The 26,037-nt window shown below is 41.3% G+C and overlaps 1 protein-coding gene across 1 annotated transcript in view; it reads left to right on the top strand.

Moving 5' to 3' along the window:
• The first annotated feature begins 4,853 nt into the window (after positions 1-4,853).
• pyroxd2 (pyridine nucleotide-disulphide oxidoreductase domain 2) overlaps positions 4,854-26,037 on the top strand; it is a 64,602-nt gene continuing 43,418 nt past the window's right edge. Inside the window, exon 1 of the mRNA XM_020495425.2 lies at positions 4,854-5,059. Within this exon, the coding sequence (XP_020351014.1) occupies positions 4,942-5,059 (118 nt within the window). The 5' untranslated portion in view covers positions 4,854-4,941. The remainder of the gene's footprint in view (positions 5,060-26,037) is intronic.

Raw genomic sequence — 26,037 nt, 5'->3', positions numbered from 1 at the left:
TAGTAATGGTGTCTTTTTGTAGGCACTAACAGAGGCTAACTCCGCCATGGCTCGTTGGGCAAAGTCTACGGTGAAATTAGTGTTGGAGGTGTTTAGGATGAAAGATGAAAATTAGGTCTGTGGTAAACACAGGTTTACAAGATCTTATAAATGTTGTTCTATGAGAATCTTCATATGCTAAGGTCACTTTTTGTGCATTTTTTTGCCGTACATCCCAAAATCCCATGCTTTTCTCAAGTAACTTCCCCCATAGAAAAGCCCAATGGACCAGAGGTAGAAAATACTAACGCATTCCCGTTTTTTAGGACTAAAAACTGGCGAGCTCTATTGAGCTTGTTTCTTAGTCCAGGACTAGGCTTAATCGGTGTCTGGGAAACCGCACCTTGAAGTACTTTTGTTGTCTGAATGAGTCTGGTAGGTTTAAAATTTGATTTAGCTACATTCATTTCCTTTACTTGTTTTTAAATGGGAAATGTAATTATTGTGATCCTGGCATAATAGCTATTTTGTGTCGCAAAAGCAACAGGATTTTAAGCAACATTTTTGGCCAGTGCAAGGTTTTATTAAAATGAATAGGAGTCTCTGCATAATGCATAGCATAGCAAGCCAGTGAGTGCACATGGGTGCTTCTGACACTGAGATTTGCAGAAAGGAGTTCAAACAATACTCTCCTGTAAAGTGGAGAGATTGTCTCCTCAGTGACGTTCTGTTTCATTTCAGGAGTAACTCCAGACTGCCCTGTAGCTCCTTCAGGAGAAGATGAAGGTCTTCAATGAAGTTAAACAAACCTGTGATCAAACAGAATAGCATATTAAGGTACACTGCCTTCGGAAAGTATTCAGACCCCTTGACTTTTTCCACATTTTGTTACGTTATTGCATTATTCTAAAGTTAATTAAATACAAAAATTTCCTCAGCAATCTACACACAATACCCCATAATGACAAAGTGAAAACAGGTTTTTGAGACTCGAAATTGAGCCCAGGTGCATCCTGTTTCCATTGATCATCCTTGAGATGTTTCTACAACTTGACTGAAGTCCACATGTGGTAAATTCAATTGATTGGACATGATTTGGAAAGGCACACACCTGTCTATATAAGGTCCCACAATTGACAGTGCATATCAGAGCAAAACCAAGCCATGATGTCGAAGGAATTGTCAGCAGAGCTCCGAGACAGGATTGTGTCGAGGCACAGATCTGGGGAAGGGTACCAAAACACTGCAGCAGTGAAGGTCTCCAATAACAAAGTGGCCTCCATCATGCTTCAATGGAAGAACCACCAAGACTCAGCCTAGAGCTGGCCACCCGGCCAAACTGAGCAATCGGGGGAGAAGGGCCTTGGTCAGGGAGGTGACCAAGAACCCTATCGTCGCTCTGACAGAGCTCTACAGTTCCTCTGTGGAGATGGGAGAACCTTCCAGAAGGACAACCATCTCTGCAGCACTCCACCAATCAGGACTTTATGGTAGAGTGGCCAGACGGAAGCCACTCCTCAGTAAAAGGCACATGAAAGCCCACTTGGAGTTTGCCAAAAGGCACCTAAAGACTCTTAGACCATGGGAAACAAGATTATCTGGTCTGATGAAACCAAGATTGAACTCTTTGGCCTGAATGAAGTGTCACGTCTGGAGGAAACCTGGAACCATCCCTACGGTGAAGCATGGTGGTGTTGGCATCATGTTGTGGCGATCTTTTTCAGTGGCAGGGACTGGGAGACCAGTCAGGATCGAGGCAAAGATGAACGGAGCAAAGTATAGAGAGATCCTTTACGAAATCCTGCTCCTCGGACTGGGACGAAGGTTCACCTTCCAACAGGACAACGACCCTAAGCACATAGCCAAGACAACGCATGAGTGGCTACAGGACAAGTCTCTGAATGTCCTTTTGTGGCGCAGCCAGACCGAGGAGTTGAACCCGATCAAACATCTCTGGAGAGACCTGAAAATAGCTGTGTAGCAATGCTCCCCATCCAACCTGACAGAGCATGAGAGGATCTGCAGAAAAGAATGGGAGAATCTCCCCAAATACAGGTGTATTTAAAAATGTTAGTTAATGGGTTAGCAATTAGCATGTTTGACATTTAAGTGGAGATACTACTACTACTTTTTGATAAGCGATTTAGCCAAAAAATATATCCATTATTATCGGCATACAGTCCCCAGTTATTGGCCACCTTACTCTTTTGTTCAATTACAAGATATATCCATTTAATTCTGTTTAAAAAAGAGACACCAACCTCGTATCCAAAGTATTTACTAGATAGTTGACTAGTTGGCTAGTCTTTGAGTAAAAAAAAAAGACTTGCCTGTCAACTTTTAATTTAATTTCTTCACCAACATCTTCTTCAGTGTTTTATCCAAATAATGCTTCATTATTTGTTTTACAGATTAATCTTATGTTTTGAGAAAGTAGATAACAGGTTAATACTAGCATATACATTTGAAGTCGGAAGTTTACATTCACCTTAGCCAAATACATTTAAACTCAGTTTTTGACAATTTCTGACATTTAATCCTGGTAAAAATCTCCTGTCTAACATCAGCTAGGATCACCACTTTATTTTAAGAATGTGAAATGTCAGAATAATAGTAGAGTGATTCATTTCAGCTTTTATTTCTTTCATCACATTCCCAGTGGGTCAGAAATGTACATGCACACAATTAGTATTTGGTAGCATTGCCTTTAAATTGTTTAACTTGGGCCAAACGTTTCGGGTAGCCTTCCACAAGTTTCCCACAATAAGTTGGGTGATTTTAGGCCCATTCCTCCTGACAGAGCTGGTGTAACTGAGTCAGGTTTGTAGGCCTCCTTGCTCACACAGGGAGGCCTACAGCTTTTTCAGTTTTTTCAGCTTTTTCAGTTCTGCCCACAAATTTTCTATGGGATTGAGGTCAGGGCTTTTTGTGATGGCCCTCCAATACCTTGACTTTCTTGTTCTTAAGCCATTTTGCCACAACTTTGGAAGTATGCTTGGTGTCATTGTCCATTTGGTAGACGCATTTGTGACCAAGCTTCAACTTCCTGACTGATGTCTTGAGATGTTGCTTCATTATATCCACGTAATTTTCCACTCTTATGATGCCATCTATTTTGTGAAGTGCACCAGTCCCTCCTGCAGCAAAGCACCCCCACAACATGATGCTGCCACCCCCATGCTTCACGGTTGGGATGGTGTTCTTCGACTTGCAAGCCTCCCCCTTTTCCTCATAACATAAAAACAACTCAAACATAACGATGGCCAAATTTTTGTTTCATCAGACCAGAGGACATTTCTCCAAAAAGTATGATCTTTGACCCCATGTGCAGTTGCAAACCGTAGTCTGGCTTTTTTATGGCGGTTTTGGTGCTGTGGCTTCTTCCTTGCTGAGCTGCCTTTCAGGTTATGTCAATATAGGAAACGTTTTACTGTGGATATAGATACTTTTGTACCTGTTTCCTCCAGCATCTTCACAAGGTCATTTGCTGCTGTTCTGGATTTGATTTGCACTTTTCGCACCCGTATGTTCATCTCTAGGAGGCAGAACGCGTCTCCTTCCTGAGCGGTATGACGACTGCGTGGTCCCATGGTGTTTCTGCTTGTGTACTATTGTTTGTACAGATGAACGTGGTACCTTCAGGTGTTTGGAAAATGCTCCCAAGGATGAACCAGACTTGTGGAGGTCTACAATTTTCTTCTGAGGTCTTGGCTGATTTCTTTAGATTTTCCCATGATGTCAAGCAAAGAGGCACTGAGTTTGAAGGTAGGCCTTAAAATACATCCACAGGTACACCTCCAATTGACTCAGATTATGTCAATTAGCCCATCAGAATCTTCTAAAGCCATGACATCATTTTCTGAAGTTTTGCAAGCAGTTTACAGGCACAGTCAACTGAGTGTGTGTAACTTCTGACCCACTGGAATTGTGATACAGTGAGTTATAAGTGGAATAATCTGTCTGTAAACAATTGTTGTGAAAATGACTTGTGTCATGCACAAAGGAGATGTCCTAACCGACTTGCCAAAACGATATTTTGTTAACAAGAAATTAGTGGAGTGGTTGAAAACCTATTTTTAATGATTCCAACATAAGTGAATGTAAACTTCCGACTTCAACTGTAGATGAAAGGGACTTCATCACTCACTGCAGACCTGAAAAGAACTCAGAGAACTGTGCATGTCAGTGTGTGGTTAGACAGCCAAATCCTTAAAATAGACCATAGAAATACCAAGCTAGTTCTGGGACAGTTGAAGTTACACCAAAGGTTTTTATGCTCCTTGGTCTATCTGTGGTTGTACTCTACACAAAACTTATTTTAATTTGCTAGGTAAAAGTGTAGGCATACTGTCTTTATAAGAAAATCAATATGATAGCCTATATACAGTAGAAAATGTTTGGTCTTTATTACACAAACACACCCATCTACTCCTGGTGTTCTGTACCCCCAATGAACCCTTTTGTATTTTCCTTTTAACTTTGTAATGTAATTGTGGCATGAATCATTCATGCTGATATGAAAATAAAAATGCATTTATCATTTTTACATTCCTATTAGCATTTAAGCATTGCATTTTCGAACTGGCACTGATCACCCTCAATAATATTTTATTGATGTCACAGTGGATAAAGAATTGGTCACACACTATTGTAGGGGAATGTATAAATACAATCCAGTTTAAATACAGTATAGTAATAGAAAATCAACATTAGTAGAACTATAAGAAAATCAGTTCAGTCAGTTCAATTAATTTAAGTTTCCCCTACATTTTGATCAGTTTATGAGCTTTTATATAAACGGTTGGGATCTGGATTGGGCAATAATAAACTGATCCTGGATCTGTACATACGGGAAACTATGCTCAAGTAGGTGGAGCTTGTACGAGTTCAGTTCGGGCTACAGAGTTGCGTGGAGCAAGGAAGAAAAACGAGGAATCCAGGAAAAGTACACCCAAGTTTATCATGGCTGCGACGGTGTGGACAGGCCGTACTCGGCAGGCAGTGACAACCCTAGGGACGGTGACAAGAGCCAGTCACTCAGCTGTCAAGTCCCACTACGACGCGGTGATCATCGGAGGAGGTAGGGGGACAAGGGAGACGGGCAAAAGCTGCACCCGGCTGCATAGTGCATGACGCGGGCTTTCCGATTCTAGTGCGACGGTTACTTTTTTTCACGCCGCTTGTGCAATTTTATTGACACAAAGTTGCAGGAGCGCTATACTTGTTCAATGTTGCTGATCATTTGTACGTTTTGTTTAACGGCTTTCTTAACGGTACTCAAAACTTTATTTTATGAAAATGTAAGATAGGCAGGCTACAGTGACACAACACTGTTATAGGCTAATTTGGAGTCGTTGGCCTCCATCTATACATTGTTATTTTAATGCTTTGTTAAAACCAACCCAATTTTGGTTATTTTGTTACCCAGCGTTGGGTAAATATTGGACAGAACACACACTGGATTATTTTTACCCAGCTAGTTGAGTTGCGTGAATAACCCAAAATATTCACATATCTCCCTCACTAACTTTAAGCACCAGCTGTCAGAGCAGCTCACAGATCACTGCACCTGTACATAGCCCATCTGTAAATATCCCATCCAACTAACTCATCCCCATACTGTTATTTATTTGTTTTGCTCCTTTGCACCCCAGTATCTCTACTTGCACATTCATCTTCTGCATATCTATCAGTCCCGTGTTTAATTGCTAAATTGTAATTATTTCATCACTATGGCCTATTTATTGCCTTACCTCCTTTATCTTACCTCATTAGCACAGGCTGCATATATACGTTTTCTGTTGTTATTGACTATATGTTTGTTTATTTCATGTGTAACTCTGTGTTGTTGTTTTTGTCTCACTGCCAAAATTCAGTCAACCTTTTTTTTTAAACTTTCTCATATGTCAACAAAAAAATTTAGGCATCTTACCTAAAAAAGTCTGTGAAAGTAATTACACACACACACACACACACACACACACACACACACACACACACACACACACACACACACACACACACACACACACACACACACACACACACACACACACACACACACAGGTACCTTCATAAAGTATTCATACCCCTTGACATACTCCACATTTAGTTGTGTTGCAGCCTGAATTCAAAATGGATTAAATATATATATTTTTTTCTGACACCCATCTACACATCCTGTAATGACAAAGTGAAAACACATTTTTGCAAACTTATTTAAAATTAAATACAGAAATATCGTATTTACATAAGTGTTCACACTGAGTCAATACTTTGTAGAAGCACATTTAGCAGCGATTACAGCTGTAAGTCTTTCTGGGTAAGTCTAAGAGTTTTCCACACCTGGATTGTGCAACATTTCCCCATGATCTTTTTCAAAATTCTTCAAGATCTGTCCAATTGGTTGATGATCATTTCTAAACAACCATTTTCAGGTCTTGCCATAGATTTTCAAGTAGATTTAAGTCAAAACTAACTTGGTTACTCAGGAACATTCACTGTCTTCTTGGTAAGCAACTCCAATGTAGATTTAGCTTTGTGTTTTAAGTTATAGTCCTGCTGAAAGGTAAATTAATCTCCCAGTGTCTGGTGGACAGCAGACAATACAAGGTTTTCCTCTAGGACTTTGCCTGTGGTTAGCTCCATTTTTTTATCCTGAAAAACTCCCCAGTCCTTAATGATTACAAGCATACCCATAACATGATGCAGCCACCACTATGCTTTAAAATATAGATAGTGGTAGTCAGTAATGTTTTTTATTGGATTTGCCCCAAACATAGCACTTTGTATTCGGGGCAAAAAGTGAATTGCTTTGCCAATATTTGTTTTTTGTTTGTTGCAATGTTAGTTTAGTGCCTTGCTGCTAACTGGATGCATGTTTTGGAATATTTTATACTTTACAGGCTTTCTTTTCACTCTGTCAGTTAGGTTAGTATTGTGGAGTAACTACAATGTTGTTGATCCATCCTCAGTTTTCTCCTATCACAGCCATTAAACTTTGTAACTATTTTAAAGTCACCTGTATCATTGTAGTGACTGGATGTATTGATACAGCATCCAAAGTATATGTAATAACTTCACAATGCTCAAAGGAATATTCAATGTCTGCTTTTTTACTTTGGTATCCATCTAGCAATAAGTGTCATTTGAGAGGCATTGCTCCCTGTTCTTTGTGGTTGAATCTGTGTTTGAAATTCACTGCTCTGCTGAGAGACCGTACAGATAATTGTATGTGTGGGGTACAGAGATGAGGTAGTCATAAAAAATGGTAATGGTACAGGACGGCAGGCAGAGTCAGGTCAGGCAGAGGTTGGTAATCCAGAGGTAGGGCAAAGGTACAGGACGGCAGGGTCAGGTGCAGGCAGAGTGGTCAGTCAGGCGGGCTCAGAGACAGGATGGGTGAGAAAAAGAGAGACTGGGGAAAAGCAGGAGCTGAAACAAAACGCTGGTAGGCTTGAACAAACAAGACGAACTGGCACAAACAGACCGAAAACACAGGTATAAATACACAGGGGATAATGGGGAAGATGGGCGACACATGGGGGGGGGGGGGGGGTATTGATGACCACAAAGACAGATGAAACAGATCAGTGTATGACACCTTTCAGCAGGACAATAACCTAAAATATATGGTCAAATATACACTGGAGTTGCTTACCAAGGCGGCATTGAATGTTCCTTAGTGGACTAGTCATAGTTTTGACTTATATCGTTTTCTGAAAATGGTCAACAACCTACTTGACAGAGCATCAGTGGCGACCTGTCATTCAGGGCCGGTGGGGCAGACAAGTATTTTATTGAGTGAAGAAAGCCACATACAAACATGGTCTCTTTCTTAAGGCAGCTCCAAAATGCAGGTGTTTCAGCCTAGCTCAGTGATTTCTGTGTGGAGGGGTAGCCAGCGGAATATACAGAGCGTAGGCTTTGGTAATCATCTCTAGTTGCGCTGAGATTGGCCCAGTGTTCTGTTGCTCATGGGGACACTATGTCACCGCATAATCTATTAGGAGAGCTAGGCAGTTCAAGCCCCCTTTGGTGCTGCCATAGATAGAACGTGATTTGCCATCAATCTACCGTAGCTTTGATTGGACTGATCATGTTACTTTCAAAATCTTAGCTCGGAAGCTAAAGAAGCAGTCATCATCATGAATAATGTCGACAATCTACTGGCAAATCCCTTTCAAGCCTTGTCATATGAAGATAAATTATATATAAAAGGTATCGGTGCTCATTGGCCATTGGACATAAACATTACACAATAAGTCGGAAAAATCGCAAATTCAACAATGAGTGGTTTGGAGGGAATCAGTGGCTAACTGCAAGCGTTGCAAAGCAATCACTATTTGTCTTCCCCTGCCTGCTAGTTGATGGAGAGGGTGTGTGGTAGAGGTCGACCGATTAATCGGAATGGCCGATTCATTAGGGCCGATTTTTAATTAGGGCCGAACACATTCTTATTTTCGAATGACGGCCTAGTTCAGGGGCAGAACGACACTTGCTCTGACACTTGCGCTGATAGCGTTTCAAACGTCACTTGCTCTGAGCCTTCTAGTAGTTGTTCCCCTTGCTCTGCATGGGTAACGCTGCTTCGATGGTGGCTGTTGTCATTGTGTTGCTGGTTCGAGCCCAGGGAGGAACGAGGAGAGGGACGGAAGCTATACTGTTACACTGGCAATACTAAAGTGCCTATAAGAGCATCCAATAGTCAAAGGTTAATGGAATACAAATGGTATAGAGGGAAATAGTCCTATAATTCCTATAATAACTACAACCTAAAACTTTTTACCTGGGAATATTGAAGACTCATGTTAAAAGGAGCCACCAGCTTTCATATGTTCTCATGTTCTGAGCAAGGAACTGAAATGTTAGCTTTCTTACATAGCACATATTGCACTTTTACTTTCTTCTCCAACACTACCACTCATTATTTAAACCAAATTGAACATGTTTCATTATATACTAAATTGATAGGCTAAATTGATTTTATTGATGTATTATATTAAGTTAAAATAAGTGTTCATTCAGTATTGTTTTAATTGTCATTATTATTATTTTATTTTATTTTAAATAGGCCGATTAATCGGTATCGGCTTTTTTGATCCTCCAATAATCGGTATCGGTGTTGAAAAATCATAATCGGTCGACCTCTAGTGTGTGGTCCAAGTCTGGGTTGAAGGATTTGAAACATCTGTCTGAAATTGTCTCTTTTTCAAGCTTAAAAGGACAAACATTCACTCACAACACCATGGGCCAGTAAAGGTAGAATAAATTGGCCATGCTGTCAATCCAGCATGACATCTGCCGTGTTTAAAACAACTGGAAACTCAGAACTGGGAAATCTCAGACTTTAGTGAGTTCAAGACAACTGGGAACTCGGAAAACAACTAGCTCCAACTGGGAAAATACATTTTGAGCTGTCATCCAGCTCGGAATTCCAAGCCGAGACCACGGGCCTCTTTCTAGAGCTCCGACCTGAAGATCACTGATGTCATGATCCGACCTTGTTTTTTTACGAGTTCCCCGTTCTCTTGAAGAATCTTTGATGCCACAAGAAGGGCAGCCGCACCACCTTCCTGTTCAAGTGAGCACAGCACAACAACTGCCAGTCCAAAAATGTCTTGTATGCTACTGTATAAATGAGCTATATGCTTTTCTTCACAAGGAGGTGATGTTATATAATGTTGTTGGGTCTGTAACCATGTTTGCCAGTGACAGTCTCTTTTCAATAAAAAGAAAATGTTCAGTAATAGACCCGTGTATTTACAGTTGATATTGCGAGGGTGGTTTTGTTTGCACAATGCGCTGTCTGGGAGTCTGTATATTGTCTATAAAAGTGGATCCTTATGATTGTATTTTCCTAGGCCTAATAAAATACTTAAAATGGTAGGTTAACCGCGTCTCTGTCTCTGTGTGTCTCTGTGTCCGTCTTTGTCTGTAGTGACTTAAAGAAGAGTAAAGTTAAATTCATCAAGATGTTGAGGCCTTATCTGAAATAACGTCTATGTGAATTTCTGTCGGTGTCCATTTTAAAAGAGCTGACGGAATAGGCCTTATTCGTTGCAGCTTGTTTGCTTGCACTTGCTGACACTTAGAGCTACAGTAAGTGTTAATGATATAAAACAAACATTAAGAATTTACTGAATATCAATGTAACGTCTGTGTATGGTTCAAATGTTAACTCATGTTGGCGTTCGTTATTATTGAAGGACAAATCGGTTCTTATCGACTTACACAAATCCACAAGGTGTCAGTAGAAATCACATTTGTTTAAGCAAGTCAGCTATGGTTTAAAAAGTCAGTAAATGAGGTTGAATAAACTGTTTCGTTGCTAGATGATAGCCACAAGTGTAGCTGTGGTAATGAGTCACTCCATGGTGCTGAAGGAAAGCTCTGCTGTCAGACAGCTTAATGTAGGCCCTAACAGTTTGTGGGCACCGTTTGTCACCCTTATAGGGCAATTAATGTATTGTTTAGTGTTGTTTGTTTTTTTAGCTTTGCTGGCATGCATCTTAAACAAATGGTTGAGTTTGCCCCACCAAGATTTAGATGCTAAAATCGCCACTGCAGAGCATGAATAATAAATCAAAAGGTTCAAATATTGTACAATCCAGGTGTGTAAAGCTCTTAGTGATTTACCCAGAAAGACTCACAGCTGTAATTAATTCAAATCAAATTTTATCAGTCACATGCTGCCGAATACAACAGGTCTTAGGTAGACCTTACAGTGAAATGCTTACTTACGAGCCCCTAACCATCAATGCAGTTAAAAAAAACATGGATAAGAATACGAGAAAAGTAACAAGTAATTAAAGAGCAGCAGTAAAATAACAATAGCGAGAATATATAAAGTGGGGAACTGATACAGAGTCAATGTGCGGGCGTACCGGTTAGTTGAAGTAGTATGTACGTGTCGGTAGAGTTTATTAAAGTGACTATGCATAGATGACAAAGGTGATTATATCATTAACATGTATTGACTCAGGGGTGTGACATTTCTGTATTTAAGTTTCAATAAATTTGCAAAAATGTCTAAAAACATGTTTTCACTTTGTCATTATACGCTATTGTGTGTAGATAAGTGAGAGAAAAAATCTCTTTAATCAACTTTGAATTCAGGCTGTAACACAAAGTGTGGAATAAGTCCAGGGGTATGAATACTTTCTGAAAGCACTGTAAAGTAGAAACAAAAAGTATGATATACTGTATAGTCAAATGTACTACTATGATGATGATTATTATGTAATTCTGTTAGGTTCTAAATTCTGGTTCAATAATCTATACGGATACCAAAGAAAGCTCAGGCTAGAATTATTCACCTGACTGGGTTATGCAGCTGCAAGAACACATACAAAGTTACAAGCACATGTATTCATAACCTCCTTATACAGTACATACGTAGGACATTTAATAGTAGATAAGGGTATTGTAAAGCAGTAGAGAGAATAGAGTAGATGTCACGGGTCAAAATTTTGATTGATGACCCTATGTGAACTCTATGTGAACCCTATGTAGTGATGACGTGTGCATGTCTTCTGGTCAGGCAAGCCTGGTTAGGTGGGGGCTATGGGGTGAGTAAGGGTCCATTTGACAGGCCGTTAATGATTGATGACCCAAGCCTGATAGACAAGCCTGGTTAGGTGGGGGCTATGGGGTGAGTAAGGGTCCCTTTGACAGGCCGTTAATGATTGATGACCCAAGCCTGATTTATGACCCTATGTAATGATTTATGACCCTATGTCATGTAGAAGGGTGCATGCCCTGGGTTGAGTAAGTGACCATGTGTCAGGTCAACCTGTTACTGTTTCTCACGGTTTGGGTTGGTTAAGGCCCCTTATAAAGCCGCTGAACAATACCTGTTTAAGACTGTACATGATAACCCCCCTGAATATTAAACAAAAATGACACCTATGCCAATTTTAGGGATGTTATGCTCAGCTTGTCATGAACCCAGTGACCAAAGCCTTGAAGAAGTTCTGTGTGAAGCTCCAGAATGTTTTAAAGGATTTTTGGGTACGAGTGAGGGCCACATGTCTTACATATTCCACCCGGAGGATTCTACGGTAAAGATATTCACAGACCGTGGACCCAAACCCCTTTATCCTGCAAAACCTGGGAGTTTTCCCCCGGCTCTGGGGATGAGAGAATGGCTAAACATCAGGCTGGCTCTTTGTAAAATTGAACAGGTCCTAAGTGTTACAAATGTGCCAGGATATGCGTTGGAAGAACAGGTCTGCGGCCGCAGTGATCTCAAGGCTCTAAGAATTGCTTCAATGGACTATAGCCCTGACAACAAAGTGACAATTTTAGCCTGTGACCTTTATGATAAGGCTAATGCTACAAAGTCTGTCAATTCTCCGGTAGCTTCCAGAGCCCGCAAACATGTAAACTTTTTTATTCCTGTGTTTAGTTTTAAATGGGTGGATTATCCAATTTTCATAACACTTATGAATAAGCTGGACATTCTCTTCCAAAATGGGGAACAGTTAAAGCGCTGGGCGAGGCTTTCCTTGAGACAGAGTCAAGACCAAAAGGCCCGACGGCGGATCTACCCCTGGAGTGAAAACTTACCATGTGTTGATGGACATAGCAAGAGAGCCTTGCCTTTTGAGGGTGAACTCGACACGGACAATTGCGGTTGGTTGCATAAGCTCCCAGGATCTGTAAGAAAGGCATCGTAAAATACCTTAAGAATGTAACGATATAAAATGTATGTACTAAATATTTTGAATGAAATAAATGGTTTTAAAATCAGAATCTCACCACGTTATGAACTCTCGCGTTTGTTCACTCTTAGCGCAGTCTGTCCCTGAGAAAAATCTTGCGGAAAAAGCCATGTGCGCGCGCATGTGCGTGAGGGAGTTTTCTGTAGTGGCTGTGTGTGTGTGTGTGTGTGTGTGTGTGTGTGTGTGTGTGTGTGTGTGTGTGTGTGTGTGTGTGTGTTTCAAAAACAGAAAAAGGGGGGCGGGTTGTTTGTTAAAAAAATACCCATGCATGCCTGGTGGGTCGTTTGAAACCAAGGTTTACACTAGCCTGCAAAACAGATGCCTACCCCCCAACAATAATATTGTGTCTTACGACTCCTAATCTTAAAGGCCTTTCATAAAACTATTTTTTTTAGGTGGGCTAAAAAGTCATTCATCCCAGCGATGTCGAGAACAACACACCCCCATGCATCTAGGTGCTAGCACCCCGGAGATTTTAGAAGCTCCAAAAGGATCCTAATGTTTAGACACACCCAATACCATGTGTTTGAAATGTGTCAAATATACCATGGGCGGGGGTATAGCCCAAAAAAAACGACAAACCCCAAATGCTATGTAAAAAAATCATTCAGGGGTTTTTCTCTAGGTCGTAGGGTACAAAAGCGCTAGAAACCATGGGCAATGTTAGCAGCGTTTTAGTTCCGATGCAAACAGCACCTCCAGAAACTCCAAGAATCGTTATCGGACTGAAGCGTTAAAAAAGATAATCGGGGAAAACAGTCTAATGGATCTATCGCAAGGTGAGTTCTTGAAATAAATCTTTATTAGATTTGATTGTTGTGGGGAATTGTTTGAAAAGCGTGGGATGTTATAGAAATATTAAACAATCATTAGGATCAGTATGCTTACCGTATAACAAGGCAATATTAGCTAAAGTGATTATAGCTTTAATATTGTCGAATGTTTTATAGATTCTGAAGCATTCACGCAGATACTCCGAGGTATAACTGAGCTCGAATCATCCCATGGGGCTCCGAAACAAACGCCTGCCCTGAATTGTCAACGTAAGTAAGCTCCAAGAATTCCATACATAAAAATATTTATACCTTAAAAACAAAAAGTGTGGGCATCTTATATTAAAAGTTATTTTATATGTTTACAGAGGACCTAAAGCCTAGAAGGTTAAACGATGCCCTATGGAGCCTGAACGGTTTCTGCGAAGCATATGACTACGAGACAATTCTGCCCTACTCCCAGGATGTATTTACCCAAAAGCAGCGAACAGAGACTTTAAACGGCAGGTCAACTCCCCTTGGCCAGGACAACGTTGTCCCCCATATTTCTAAACACCAAAGGATAATTAGTGCTCAGATCCACAGTTCCGCTTCACCCGAACAATTCTACTTGGCCGATATTCACGAGACGTCGTTCCAAGGACTAGGTATGAATCAATTATATATTATTATTTATATATATTATTATTTTAATATTTATATATTTTTTTTATGCCGGAATATGTTAAAACAAGGCCTAATGCTGTTTTTTTGTTTGTTTTTTCAGGCTCCCCATCTACCGGACCTGCAGATGTTGTAATACAGGTTGAACAAACACAACAGCCCCTGGTTTCAGAGCTTCTTCAGAACAGCCCTCGTCAAAAAAGCCGAGGTATTTAATTAATGTATTGTTAATATATAGGCTTATATCTGAAATGTATTTGGCATTTTTAACATATTTTAGGGTTAATAACCTATTTGTGTATGTATTATTTTTATTTCAGACTCCTCACCGGCTTATGAACACAACGCACAAACATCGGAGGATGCCCAGACAAGCATCCCCGAGGAGGCTCCAAAGACACCAGCGAAACCTGATGATGTCAAAGATTTAAATGACATTTCTGAGGTAGACGATTTGATGTTCTGTGAAGCTGCCAACCTTCTTGAATCGGCCAATTCTGTGGGGGAAACAGCAGATTCTGAAATAGACCAAGAACGTTTTTTCAAAGCGTTTACCCTGGGTTTAAAATCACGAAAGGCTCTACTCCAGAGGCGCATGTGTATTCTACTCGAGCATCAATACAATCAGGATGTGTCATTCTGGCGTAGCGAGCTACCCCGTATGTTAAAAAACATTAGGGCTAAAACAAGCAAATACCGCCGTTAAAAAACACACATGTAAACACACACACACACACACACACACACATCCTTAATTAGACAGATGGCGCCCCCTATAGACCAAAGTGAGACAATTGAAACACTCTTAGCCAGGATCCCTACAGAGCTCCAAGATATAGTTAACCATATGAATGATTCGGGGGTAATTGACATAATGACAATAGATGAAAATCTATTATCCCAGATTCCCTCCGAACTCATAGACATTATTACACGTATGAATGAGTCAGGGCCTTCCGAGGAAAACATGTTAACACAGATTCCCGAAACCATCATATCTCTAATTACCCAGCTTAACGCGAGCCCTAGGTTTAATTCGGCCCCACAGACACCTCTAAGACAGCCTTTAACAACATTGTCCGAAGAGTCTGAAAGTCAATATGATGTTTTTGAACAGTTGGACAAATGTCTAGCAAATCTGGAGGGGGGCGGTCTTGAGATCAGTGTACAGAACGAGAGCGCTAGGTTTAATTCGGCACCCCAGACACCTATAAATCAGCCTTTAACACCAATGTCCGAAGAGTCTGAAACCCAATACGATGTTTTTGAACAGTTGGACAATTGCCTAGTAAATCTGGAGGGGGGAGGTCTTGATCGAAGTGTACATGTTTTGCGTCGAAATAAATTCAACAATATTGAGGTTCGCCAGTTTTTCAATTTCGCATGGGGGGGTCAGATTCGGGAATATGCTGTGTTTTACGTAATGCTTATGGACACTTTGAATGAACTGTTAGCTAGGATCAGAGATTATAGCGAACCTAGGGATCTCTTACAGTTGGAAATTTGTGGAGACAGTCTACAGAGCAAGGTATCGCTTATTTTACAGAATGGTGAAGCAGAGCTTGAACAATTTGTTAAACTGCTAGAACGCCTTGTACAGTCAAATTTAAACGTGCTAGCAGATAGGACCCTCGAACTTGTAGTACAATTAGTACGCCAACCACAAGGGGGCGGGGGTCAGAGACGAAAGCTCGAGAGTTTAATGCAGTCCGAAATCATAAGCAATAAAAGGGCCTATCTCATAAACGTTCACAATCCAGGTAATAAGCTATGTTTTGCCATAGGTTTGGCCCACTTACTCAGCCCCGGATGTACGGATCAAGCCGCGTTACATAAAGCTCTCGAGCTACAAACTGCGGTGGGTCTCGGTATACAGGATGCTGTGGCTTTCTCAGACATAGTCAAATTTGAAAACTTTCTGAACATCAAGATTGTGGTTTTGTACCACAGTAGGGCTAATGACGCTCTCCTCAAGTTCCAAAATATACCCGAACCACATCCTAAGACTATGTACTTTTATGTGCAAAATGAGCATTACTACGCCGTAACTAACATCACAGCCTTTTTAGGCGCGCCATATGTCTGTCCAGCCTGTCATACCGGCTACACACGCATGGGGGGGCACTCGTGCCGTTACAACTGTTCAGTATGTCTGGATAAACATTGCCCTATGCAGCCGCTAAACTTGACCCCCTGTGCGGATTGTCACCGCACATGTCGTTCGGCCTACTGTTACGAAAAACACAAAACTGAAACATGGCATCCCAAGGCATGTAAATCTGTAAGCAGTTGTGACATTAACAAGAAATGTCCAAAATGTCATTGCAATTACAACCTTAAAATAGATAGCCCTAAACCTCATGTTTGTGGAATTATACACTGCCCAATCTGTAAAGGTCCTTTGAAAAGCAGAGACGCGGAAGCGGTTCAAGAAGTAACACATGAGTGTTACATTCAGCCCTTGGCTGAAGATGAACATACAGAGAAATATGTGTTTTATGATTTTGAGACAACTCAGCAATCAGGGGTTCATTTGCCTATTTTTGTGTCAACCATGACTTTCAAGGGTGAAAAATGGTCGGCCGAGGGACCCGATTGTGCCAGACTCTTTCTAAAACATTTTAGAAAAGCCCAGTACAGAAACTTCACGTTTATAGCTCACAATGCTAGGGCCTATGACTCCTATCTGCTTCTGAACCCTTTGATACAGCAAGGCGTGGCACCCAGTGTCATAGCTCAAGGGAGTAAAATATTATGCTTTGTTGACCCCGCCTTCAAACAGAGATACATTGACAGCTTAAGCTTCTTACCCATGAGATTGGCTCAAATGCCAGAGGCCTTGGGTTTTGAAAACTCTGTCAAAGGCTATTTCCCTCATTTCTTCACATCTGAGGAGAATCTACATTATATAGGATCTTATCCAGCCCCCGAAATGTACGGGTGTGATCAAATGTCTCCCAAAGAGCGTGAGAGATTCATGACATGGTACGAGACCGTAAGACATGGCACTTTTGATTTCCATAAAGAGATGGAATCATACTGTGACAATGACGTTGTTATACTTCGTGAAGGATGCCTCAGATTCAGAGAAGAGGTAATCAAAGATGCGGGCATTGACCCCTGGAGCTGTACAACTATTGCATCAGCGTGCATGAAAACCTATCGTACACACTATCTAACTCCTGAATCTATAGCTATCCCATCGCCAGACAACTACCGACGCCAATTCAAGGCCTACTCTAGTGGTTCCATTCAATGGTTGGAGTACTTGGCCCAGGATAAAGATATTTTTATCCAACATGCTTTGAATCGGGGGGAGAAGGCTTTTGGGCCTTACCATGTAGATGGATACACACAGATTGACGGGGTTGAGACAGTGTATGAGTACAACGGTTGTTTCTTCCACGGTTGTAAATTATGCTTTGTCCCCCACACCTTGTGTGTCCTAACCCAAAAGACTTTTGGGGAAATGTACCAAGAGTTTCAAGACAAACTGAATTCTTTAAAGGCTACTTACGGGTTAAAAGTTGTGGTTTTGTGGGAGCACGAATGGACAGCCCTCAAAAAGGCAGATCCTAGTGTTAAGGCCTTCCTTACCCATTATGACCCTCCAGAGCCCCTGGAACCGCGACAGGCCTTGTTTGGAGGCCGGACCAATGCTTTGACATTGCGTTATGTAGCTCAACCCGACGAGACAATAGGCTATGTAGATTTTACATCCCTATATCCTCATGTAATGAGTTCCTCATTCTATCCTATAGGGCATCCTGAAATTATTCACAGCGACTTTGACGAACCCCAAAATTATTTTGGTTTAATCAAAGCGACTGTCTACCCTCCTAGGGGGCTGTTTATACCTGTGTTGCCTTACAAGGGTCCTAAAGGAAAACTTTTCTTTCCCCTTTGTCGCACATGCTGTGAAAACCACAACCAGGAAAACCCCTGTGATCACACAGATCAAGAAAGAGCCCTGACCGGTGTATGGGTCACTGTAGAATTCTCTAAGGCTTTAGAGAAGGGGTATCGTGTGGCCAAAATCTTTGAAGTGTGGAACTTTTCCAGGAAATCAGACACACTTTTTAAAGAGTACATCAAAACCTTCTTGAGATGCAAGCAGATGGCTTCAGGCTATCCTGCATCGGTCACAGATCAAGAAAGTAAAGACCAGTACATTCAAGACTACCATGACAGAGAAGGCATACTTCTTGACCCTGACAGAATAGAGGTCAACAAAACCAAAAGAAATGTGTCGAAATTGTACTTGAACTCCCTTTGGGGGAAATTAGCGCAGAGATGCAATATGCTAACAACTTCGATCATTAAAGACCCCGAAGAATTTTTGGAATTTGTTTTTTCGGACCAATACGAAATTTCACATTTTTCCTTCTTGAGTCAAGACATTGCCTTGGTGCAATGGAGGCGCCACCAAAAGTGGGTTCTACCCCCGGGTAATGTAAATGTGTTTCTTGCAGCATTTACCACAGCCTATGGCCGCCTTGAACTGTACACCCTCATGGAACAGCTTCAGAGGCGGGTTCTTTACCACGACACAGACTCTGTGGTCTATGTAAGCAAACCGGGGGATTGGACCCCCCCACTTAGCAACTATCTTGGGGGTTTAACGAGTGAACTCGAAGAGGGTGACCATATTACAGAATGGTCCTCATGTGGTCCAAAAAGCTATGCTTTTAGGACTAAAGCCAATCACGTGGTGTTGAAAGCCAAAGGCGTGACTCAAAACTATGAAAATGCACCGCGTGTAAACTTGGAATCAATCACGCGCTTGGTCGAGGGGTTCGTAAAGGACAAGAATAGTGACTTGGAGATTTTGAGCTCCTACAACAAAATAGTGAGGGATAAAAAGGGGTTCCATCTAAGAAACGCACCACTCACTAAAAGATTCAGGGTAGTCTATGACAAGAGACAGCTATTGCCTGACGGTACCACATTGCCCTTTGGCTACTGACTTATGCTACAAGCCCCAGTGTGTCTTAAAGCTTAAGATATTATGACTGCTGTCGAGGGTTTTGACCCCCGGCTACAATTGCCTTTTTCAGCATTAATTGCCGGCCCTTCAAACAGTGGCAAAACTTTTTTTGTAAAAAGTATTTTAGAGAATTCTGAACATGTGTTATCTCAAAAGCCTGACAATATTGTATGGTGTTATTCATGTTACCAACCTCTGTATGATGAATTATTGAAGACAATAAAAATCAAGTTTGTTGAAGGAATACCCGATTCTCTGTCTGATGATGAACTTCTCCCCCCACATGTAAATAATCTGCTGGTTTTGGACGATATGCTATTTGCTGGTAGCGAACACCCTGAAATTGCACGAGCTTTTACCCAATATACTCATCATAGAAACCTGTCCGTGCTTTACTTGGTCCAGAATGTGTTTCACCAAGGTAAAAATAGTCGGACCATTAGCTTGAATGCCAACTACATGGTATTGTTTAAAAATCCTAGAGACAAACTGCAAATTAGCACTCTAGCTCAGCAGATGTACCCTGGACGGAAATCATACTTTATGGAGAGCTATGAGGACGCTACCAAAGAGCCATTTTCTTATTTAATCGTGGATTTAAAAGCAAATACTCCAGAACACCTTAGGCTACGTACAGGGCTGTTTCCGGGGGAGAGGCCTGCTGCATACCTTCCTAAAAAGTAAACGCTATGTCTCTGCGTTTAAAAAGAAACCTCCCCCTCTTGAGAAGGCTAGTAGGTTCTACAGCTAAAGAACGGAAGGCCATCTTGGGTCGCTGTTCTTCAGATCTCATATTAGCCCTATGTGAGATTGCTTTGAATCTTCTCAAAGGACGCATTCCACTCACCCTGAACCAATTGAAAAAATTAAGGAGACAAAAGACAGCGATCAAACTCTTTGCCAATAAAAGGGCCAGTCTTCAAAAGAAAAGACATAGTATACAACAGTCTGGGGGTTTTCTTCTACCTTTACTCAGTATAGCCGTGCCCTTCATCACCAGCCTTATTGCGGCCAGACGTGGTGGTTGAACACGTGGGTGTGATGGCCACTAAAATGTACTTGGTGCCTCAACAAGAGTTGGATAGACTTAAAAAACAAATGCAGGGTCCTGAAGATATCAGACAAACAGCGGAAAATGATTTGGATACGGCCATGAAGGATGTTTTGAACCGAAAAGGATTGAACCCCTATGATAAGATTCAAAAATACACAAACCTAATGCAAAGGTATTTGACTCGGGTAAAGCAAGGGGAGAGAGAGACTAACCATTTAACCCTTTCCCTACCGGACCCTTTAACAGATGTCGAACCTAACGATAGCCATGCCCCTGTAAGGCCTGTACCGTCGATCTTACCTAGTGGCGATAATATGTCGGGTGAAGCTCAAATGCCATTTGAAGATAAAGTTATGCATGACCTACTGACACATGTGCCTTTACGTAACAGGAAGAATGTTAAATACATTATGAACAAGATAAAAGACTCAAAGGGGATAGCTGCTTGGAACGACTCTGGAGAGTTTATCCTTCAGGGCTCTGTGGTTAGGGGGTCCCATATGCAGGACTTGCTTAAAAGTACCACGGCTGCCCACAAGGTTGCTGATGACCGAAGGCCTCCCGGCTGGCGTCAGTTTCTTAAGGCCCTGGCAATCCTCAACATCCCCCTCTCCGGTGTACCCAACCATAAGCTTCGTCAACAGATTCAAGCTTTAAAACAAAAGCCTTCAACGAGATACAGCACCCCTAAAGATGCCCCAACGACACCGGCCCCATATGAAAGCGATGATGCTAACTCATTTACTCCCATGAACGTCTCAGGACCTTTTCCTAAACCCGATCTCTCGGCGTGGTTAGACTTTTGAAAATGACTTTTGAATGACTATGATTAAATTCAATAAATTTTTTATTTGAAAAATAAGCAAGTTAACATTTGTGGCATTCTTGAAACATATGACGTGAGCATACGCCTTGATTACGCGTTCTTAAAGGACACACATTTGAACACTTTTGATATTTTCTAACAAAACAAGATACAAGGTTATCATTACTTCTTAAATCATCCTTATAAAGAGACATAACATCTTCAAAAGAAACTCCCCGGGCTCTTTGGCACAGGTAAAATACACAGTGGTGACCGCATGTAGTGGAAAGGTTATCTTGCACTTGTTTGATGTTGTAGTAGATCTTTGTACCGTTTAGGGTCAAAAAATCTTTAATAGATTTAGGGAAATGTGAAAAACCGGGGGGAAAGCCATAGGAATCAAAAAAAGTTGAGATTTTTCGTCCACCTTCCTGTTCTAATGTCATAGCTAGCCAATGTTCACCAGGCATGTGTTTAGGATGGGTATTGACAATAAACATTGCAGGCCTCTCAGACCATATCTCCATAGGTAATTCATCACAAGCCAACACTCCACAAAATTGTTTTCCAATCAAGCGGCTCATGAGCCCGTCCAACTCTTGGGTATTCATGTCTTTGTTCAAAGGTCCTTAATAATAATCCACTAAGACCTGTCTTCGGGCATTCACTTCCAAGATTGAATCAGAGCATGCGTAAACAATCATGCTAACTGTACAGGCTAAAGGTGTACGGAAACGCATTTCCAGCCTGAGGTTACCTTGGGACACCACAGACAGATTTCCTGAGGTGTCATCATCAGGTGATAAATTGAAAGCATACAATGTGTAACCCTCTGCAAAATCATTTCTGTCAATAGGTAAAGAGAGATCTTTTAGATGTCGCCCTGTAGCCAGGAATAGATTGTAAAATTCTCGCACAGATATGTTGTTATTAAATTGTGGTTGGAAAGCCTTCGCCGGAACCTGACGTCCGTCCTGACAGAGCGCTACATACTCTGCATTGAAGTGCTGAAAATTAAAGGGGTTTTTATCTAAACTGCCCGTATTAGAGGCGTGATCAACCAGACCTATAACCACATATCTAGGTAAAGGGCCTAGAAATAGGTTTTCTTGACTGCAGATTCTACTGCCCACAGGTATGCTAAAGGTTTTCATGGTAATTCTTTGGAGAGGGTAAAGGGCATTTCCTTTCATCAAAGCATGTGAGTGACCCAGGCGCACGGCCGGAGATACAGATACTTTTTTAATAAAAAGGGTTGCCCCCAACACTTTCAAACTAAAATCCCCGTCTTGGGGAGACATCAGGCAAAAATCATCCTTGGCCCTGGTTAATTTTAATCTTAAATCAACCGAATTTAAGAGTAACCGTTCTTGAAAGAAAATGTCAGAGTGTATAGGGCCTAGCAAATGAAACTCTCGAGATTCGGCGCAGTAGCGAGCTCGTGCCGCTAGTCCTTTGTTTGCACCGGTGGAAGGGTCTGTCGATTCCATAGAGGCTCCTGCAGTATCCTTGCTAAACAGCCCGGCGCTAAATTGGGTTTTGAGAGTGTCTTCGGAGTAGTTTAGTAAACACTCCATGATGGCTCTATAAGGGTATGTAGCGCTGCTTTGACTGATTAGGCGTTCACCCAAAGTCACATCAACTTGGGAGAAAATGGTGGCCAAGGGGTAATTAATGAGACTCACTTTGGCATCGTCTGCAATATTAGACCCATCTCTTTTGGTCACTTTTAGACGTAAATGCACCAAGGTGTTGTTGAGGTCCAGATAGTTGTCACCATGGCCTGGTATGAAAAATTCGATAGGCCCGTTATCGGTAATAGCAGAGAGAGGGGCTATCTCCACATAACTGGATCTATCTATTGAATGCTGCGTTAACGGTGCCGTGAAAAGATCAAGTTCTGTCTTTATAGCTTCAGAGGACATTCGATGTAAAAGAGCCATGTCACTTATTCTTTTAGAAAATACTTCCTAGTATTCTTTTAGCCTGTTTTGGTACAGACCTCCTCACTTTACCCCGTCTTTGACTTACTGAGGTTCTTTTAACAGTTAACCGCCGCTTTTTAGGTGCAGGTCTACGCCTTAAACCAGGAGGTCTCTTTTTTGGCCTTCGAGACAATATCATAAGCCCCGAGCCTTCTTGATGCTCCACCTCTGGTGACGCCCTTCGGGTCATAGCATTGGCTACAACCTCACTTACTATATTTTTAGCCGCTGATTTTAAATGTGGTTTGGCTATGCTGAAGCCTCTCTTCATAAACGGTAAAACCATCCTGAAGAGGTTACGGAATATACCTCCTATCCCCGAACCATACATTGTCGGCGCTCCATGATATCCTGGTAGTCCATTACCCACTTGATCCACATAGTATGAAACATAACGGTTAGGGTCGAGCTGATGGTGCTCCATAACCCTTTTATTTGTATTATGTTTATAAATATAATACAGCTATTATATATGTAGAGAGGTTTTGGTGGGTCTAAAGTGGAGTTTTACAATCGTTTTACCATAAGTAAATTCAATGTTTTCGTTCTGATCCGTTTTAAGCTCAACCAGAATGTTTTCAATATAGTTCTTGCTGACATGTACGTAGTGCGGCTTGTCATAATTGACAGTGACGATGTCCCCATCCTTGCCGTCTATATGAACTGTTCGCAGGAGGGGCACACAGCTGTCTCCGACCCTTTGATAGGTTATGATGTCGGTATAGACAAATATGTTGTAAAAGCCTGCATGTATATCCGCAGGGAATGGGAATAATTTATCGTTCACATACGTCCATTTATTGGGACCCATCCCCAACATGTAGGATAAATTACCGCTGGTCTTTATACCTCCGTTAGCAGGCCCTGAGATTTGTATCCTTTTATGGATTGGATTGTAGAATAGGAATATTTCCATCTTGTTCAGGGTTAGGTGTTCATTCAACTCTGAGACGATCCTGTCGACGGTTCTATAGAAACCTTTTTTAAGCTTAATAAGTTTCGCAGGTTCCGAGAACCTTTTGCAATAAAAATCACGGTCCTTAGCTTTGATATTATACCAACTATGGGGGTATGTAATCTCGCTGAGACCTACTTCCCAAGCCTCTGATAACTCTATAGGCTTTGGAAAATTGGTTGTATACTTCGAACTCTGATTATTACGATATATCTGTGCCGACGCATTACTGGGGAGAGTCAGGTAGAAGCCGCTGTGTTCCATGATGCCCAACTGTGTACACGCGAATGATGCGCTAGTTATCATGACTAGGGGTTTAAATTAACCCCCGTTGCCTCCACCACATCCTGCTCCAATACCCAACTGTTGAACTTTTGAGGCCAGTTTTTCCAGCGGACCAGCAACCATTTTTTACCCTTTTCTCTCTTCTGATCTAGAATCTCCTCCACGTGAAAGACTTTGTCTTTACCCAACTGGACCTTCTGTAATTCCTTCTCATAAAAAGATCCCTCTATAAGATCCCCGTCATAATCTTTTAATTTGTAGACCGGCGGAATGCGTGGCAGACATTCGGTAACGGTAAACAACTCCGAGCTAAAGCCTTGTTCGTATTTTTTGTCGAAAACACCCCTCAACTTTGATATACGCACCAAGTCACCCACTAGGAATTTAAAAGTCATTTTTTTCTTACGGCGAAGTGGGAACAAACCATACATATTTTTAAAGACTTGAAAAGAGTTTTCCGAAGAGACCTCCGAGGGCTTCATACGTATAGTCTTATGGTAGCTGTGGTTGTAACCGTTTACTAAATCCTGAACTATGTCTGTATATCGGTTGGTGTTGTGAGCTGTAAAATAGCGCCACATCCGCTCTTTCAAAGTCCTATTAAAGCGTTCCACAACCGAAGCTTTCAAATCAGAGCCTGTAGCAAAATGTACTATATTATACTTATTCATTAGCTTCTGAAATGTTTTATTAAAAAATTCTTTTCCGCCATCCGTCTGCACTTTCTTGGGGCGCCTCCTGCCTTCAAGATCGATTCAAAGGCCCTGGTCACCTCTGCCCCGCTCTTATTTTTAACACCCTTACATAGGCTAATTTAGAGAAAATATCTATAACCGTTAGCATGTAGCGATTTCCATCATTTTTATCGGCAAGGGACTGCATGTCACATAGATCCGCCTGAAATTGGGATAATGGATGCGTAGAAAAAACTCTATTTCTTGGAAAATGTTTTCTTACAGGTTTATGTAGAGTGTAGGCATCTTGCTCTGATAACCATTCATTCACTTTAGCATCGCTTAACAGACTACCTGTTTCTTCGACTATAGCTCTCTGTAAACGCTCTTTACCCCCATAAGACCCGGGGTTAGAGGGATTATAATATATGTTTTTCAACAGCTGCTCAGCCATCCTTCTTGCCTCTCTGAGGTACAATAACTGTAATGAGCCACTTTCATATAACGACAACATTTCAGTTTGTGAATTTTTATTTAAGAATGCAACAATTATTACGTATACAGACAATTCAGGATTTGTTGCAAGATACAAGTCCCCGTTTTCTCAACAATCACAGCATGCAACACCCTGTATATATTGTTTAGATTTACAGGTTGTTTCGCTGAATTTTTAAAACACACACGTCTGATATATAAGTATATAACAACAAATATGATACACATTCACATTAAAGGGTGGTTCAAACAAATAATGTAAAATCTTAGCCAAAGTTATTTCTAGTTCTTCAGAATCCCTCAACAAGCCTTGATACCATATGTGACCATTGTAAACTCTCGCCGTATGTCGGACATGTTTCATGATTTGCCTCCATTTTTAACACACGCTCTACAATAACCCCTGTATTGTGGGTTGTGTAGAACTTTACATTGTTCACTTTATTTTCAATAATCTGATGCATAACATTTGTAAGGTCTCTCAAAGAAAAAATGTATTTATTCGCTCAAACATCGTAGACACATAGTTACCCATAGCTCTAAATAAACAAAATGTCACTCGGTCTCTTGGGATTTATTGAGCCAGAAAAGCATCACATCAGCCATCACAGCTTCCCTGTATTTTGTTGTCGTCACCAGGGTGTGTCGGATTTTTTT

This window comes from Oncorhynchus kisutch, linkage group LG11 (genome assembly GCF_002021735.2).
Source record: "Oncorhynchus kisutch isolate 150728-3 linkage group LG11, Okis_V2, whole genome shotgun sequence".
Classification (NCBI taxonomy): domain Eukaryota; kingdom Metazoa; phylum Chordata; class Actinopteri; order Salmoniformes; family Salmonidae; genus Oncorhynchus; species Oncorhynchus kisutch.
Note: the sequence above shows the minus strand (reverse complement) of the source record. Positions and strands in the feature narration are given on the sequence as shown.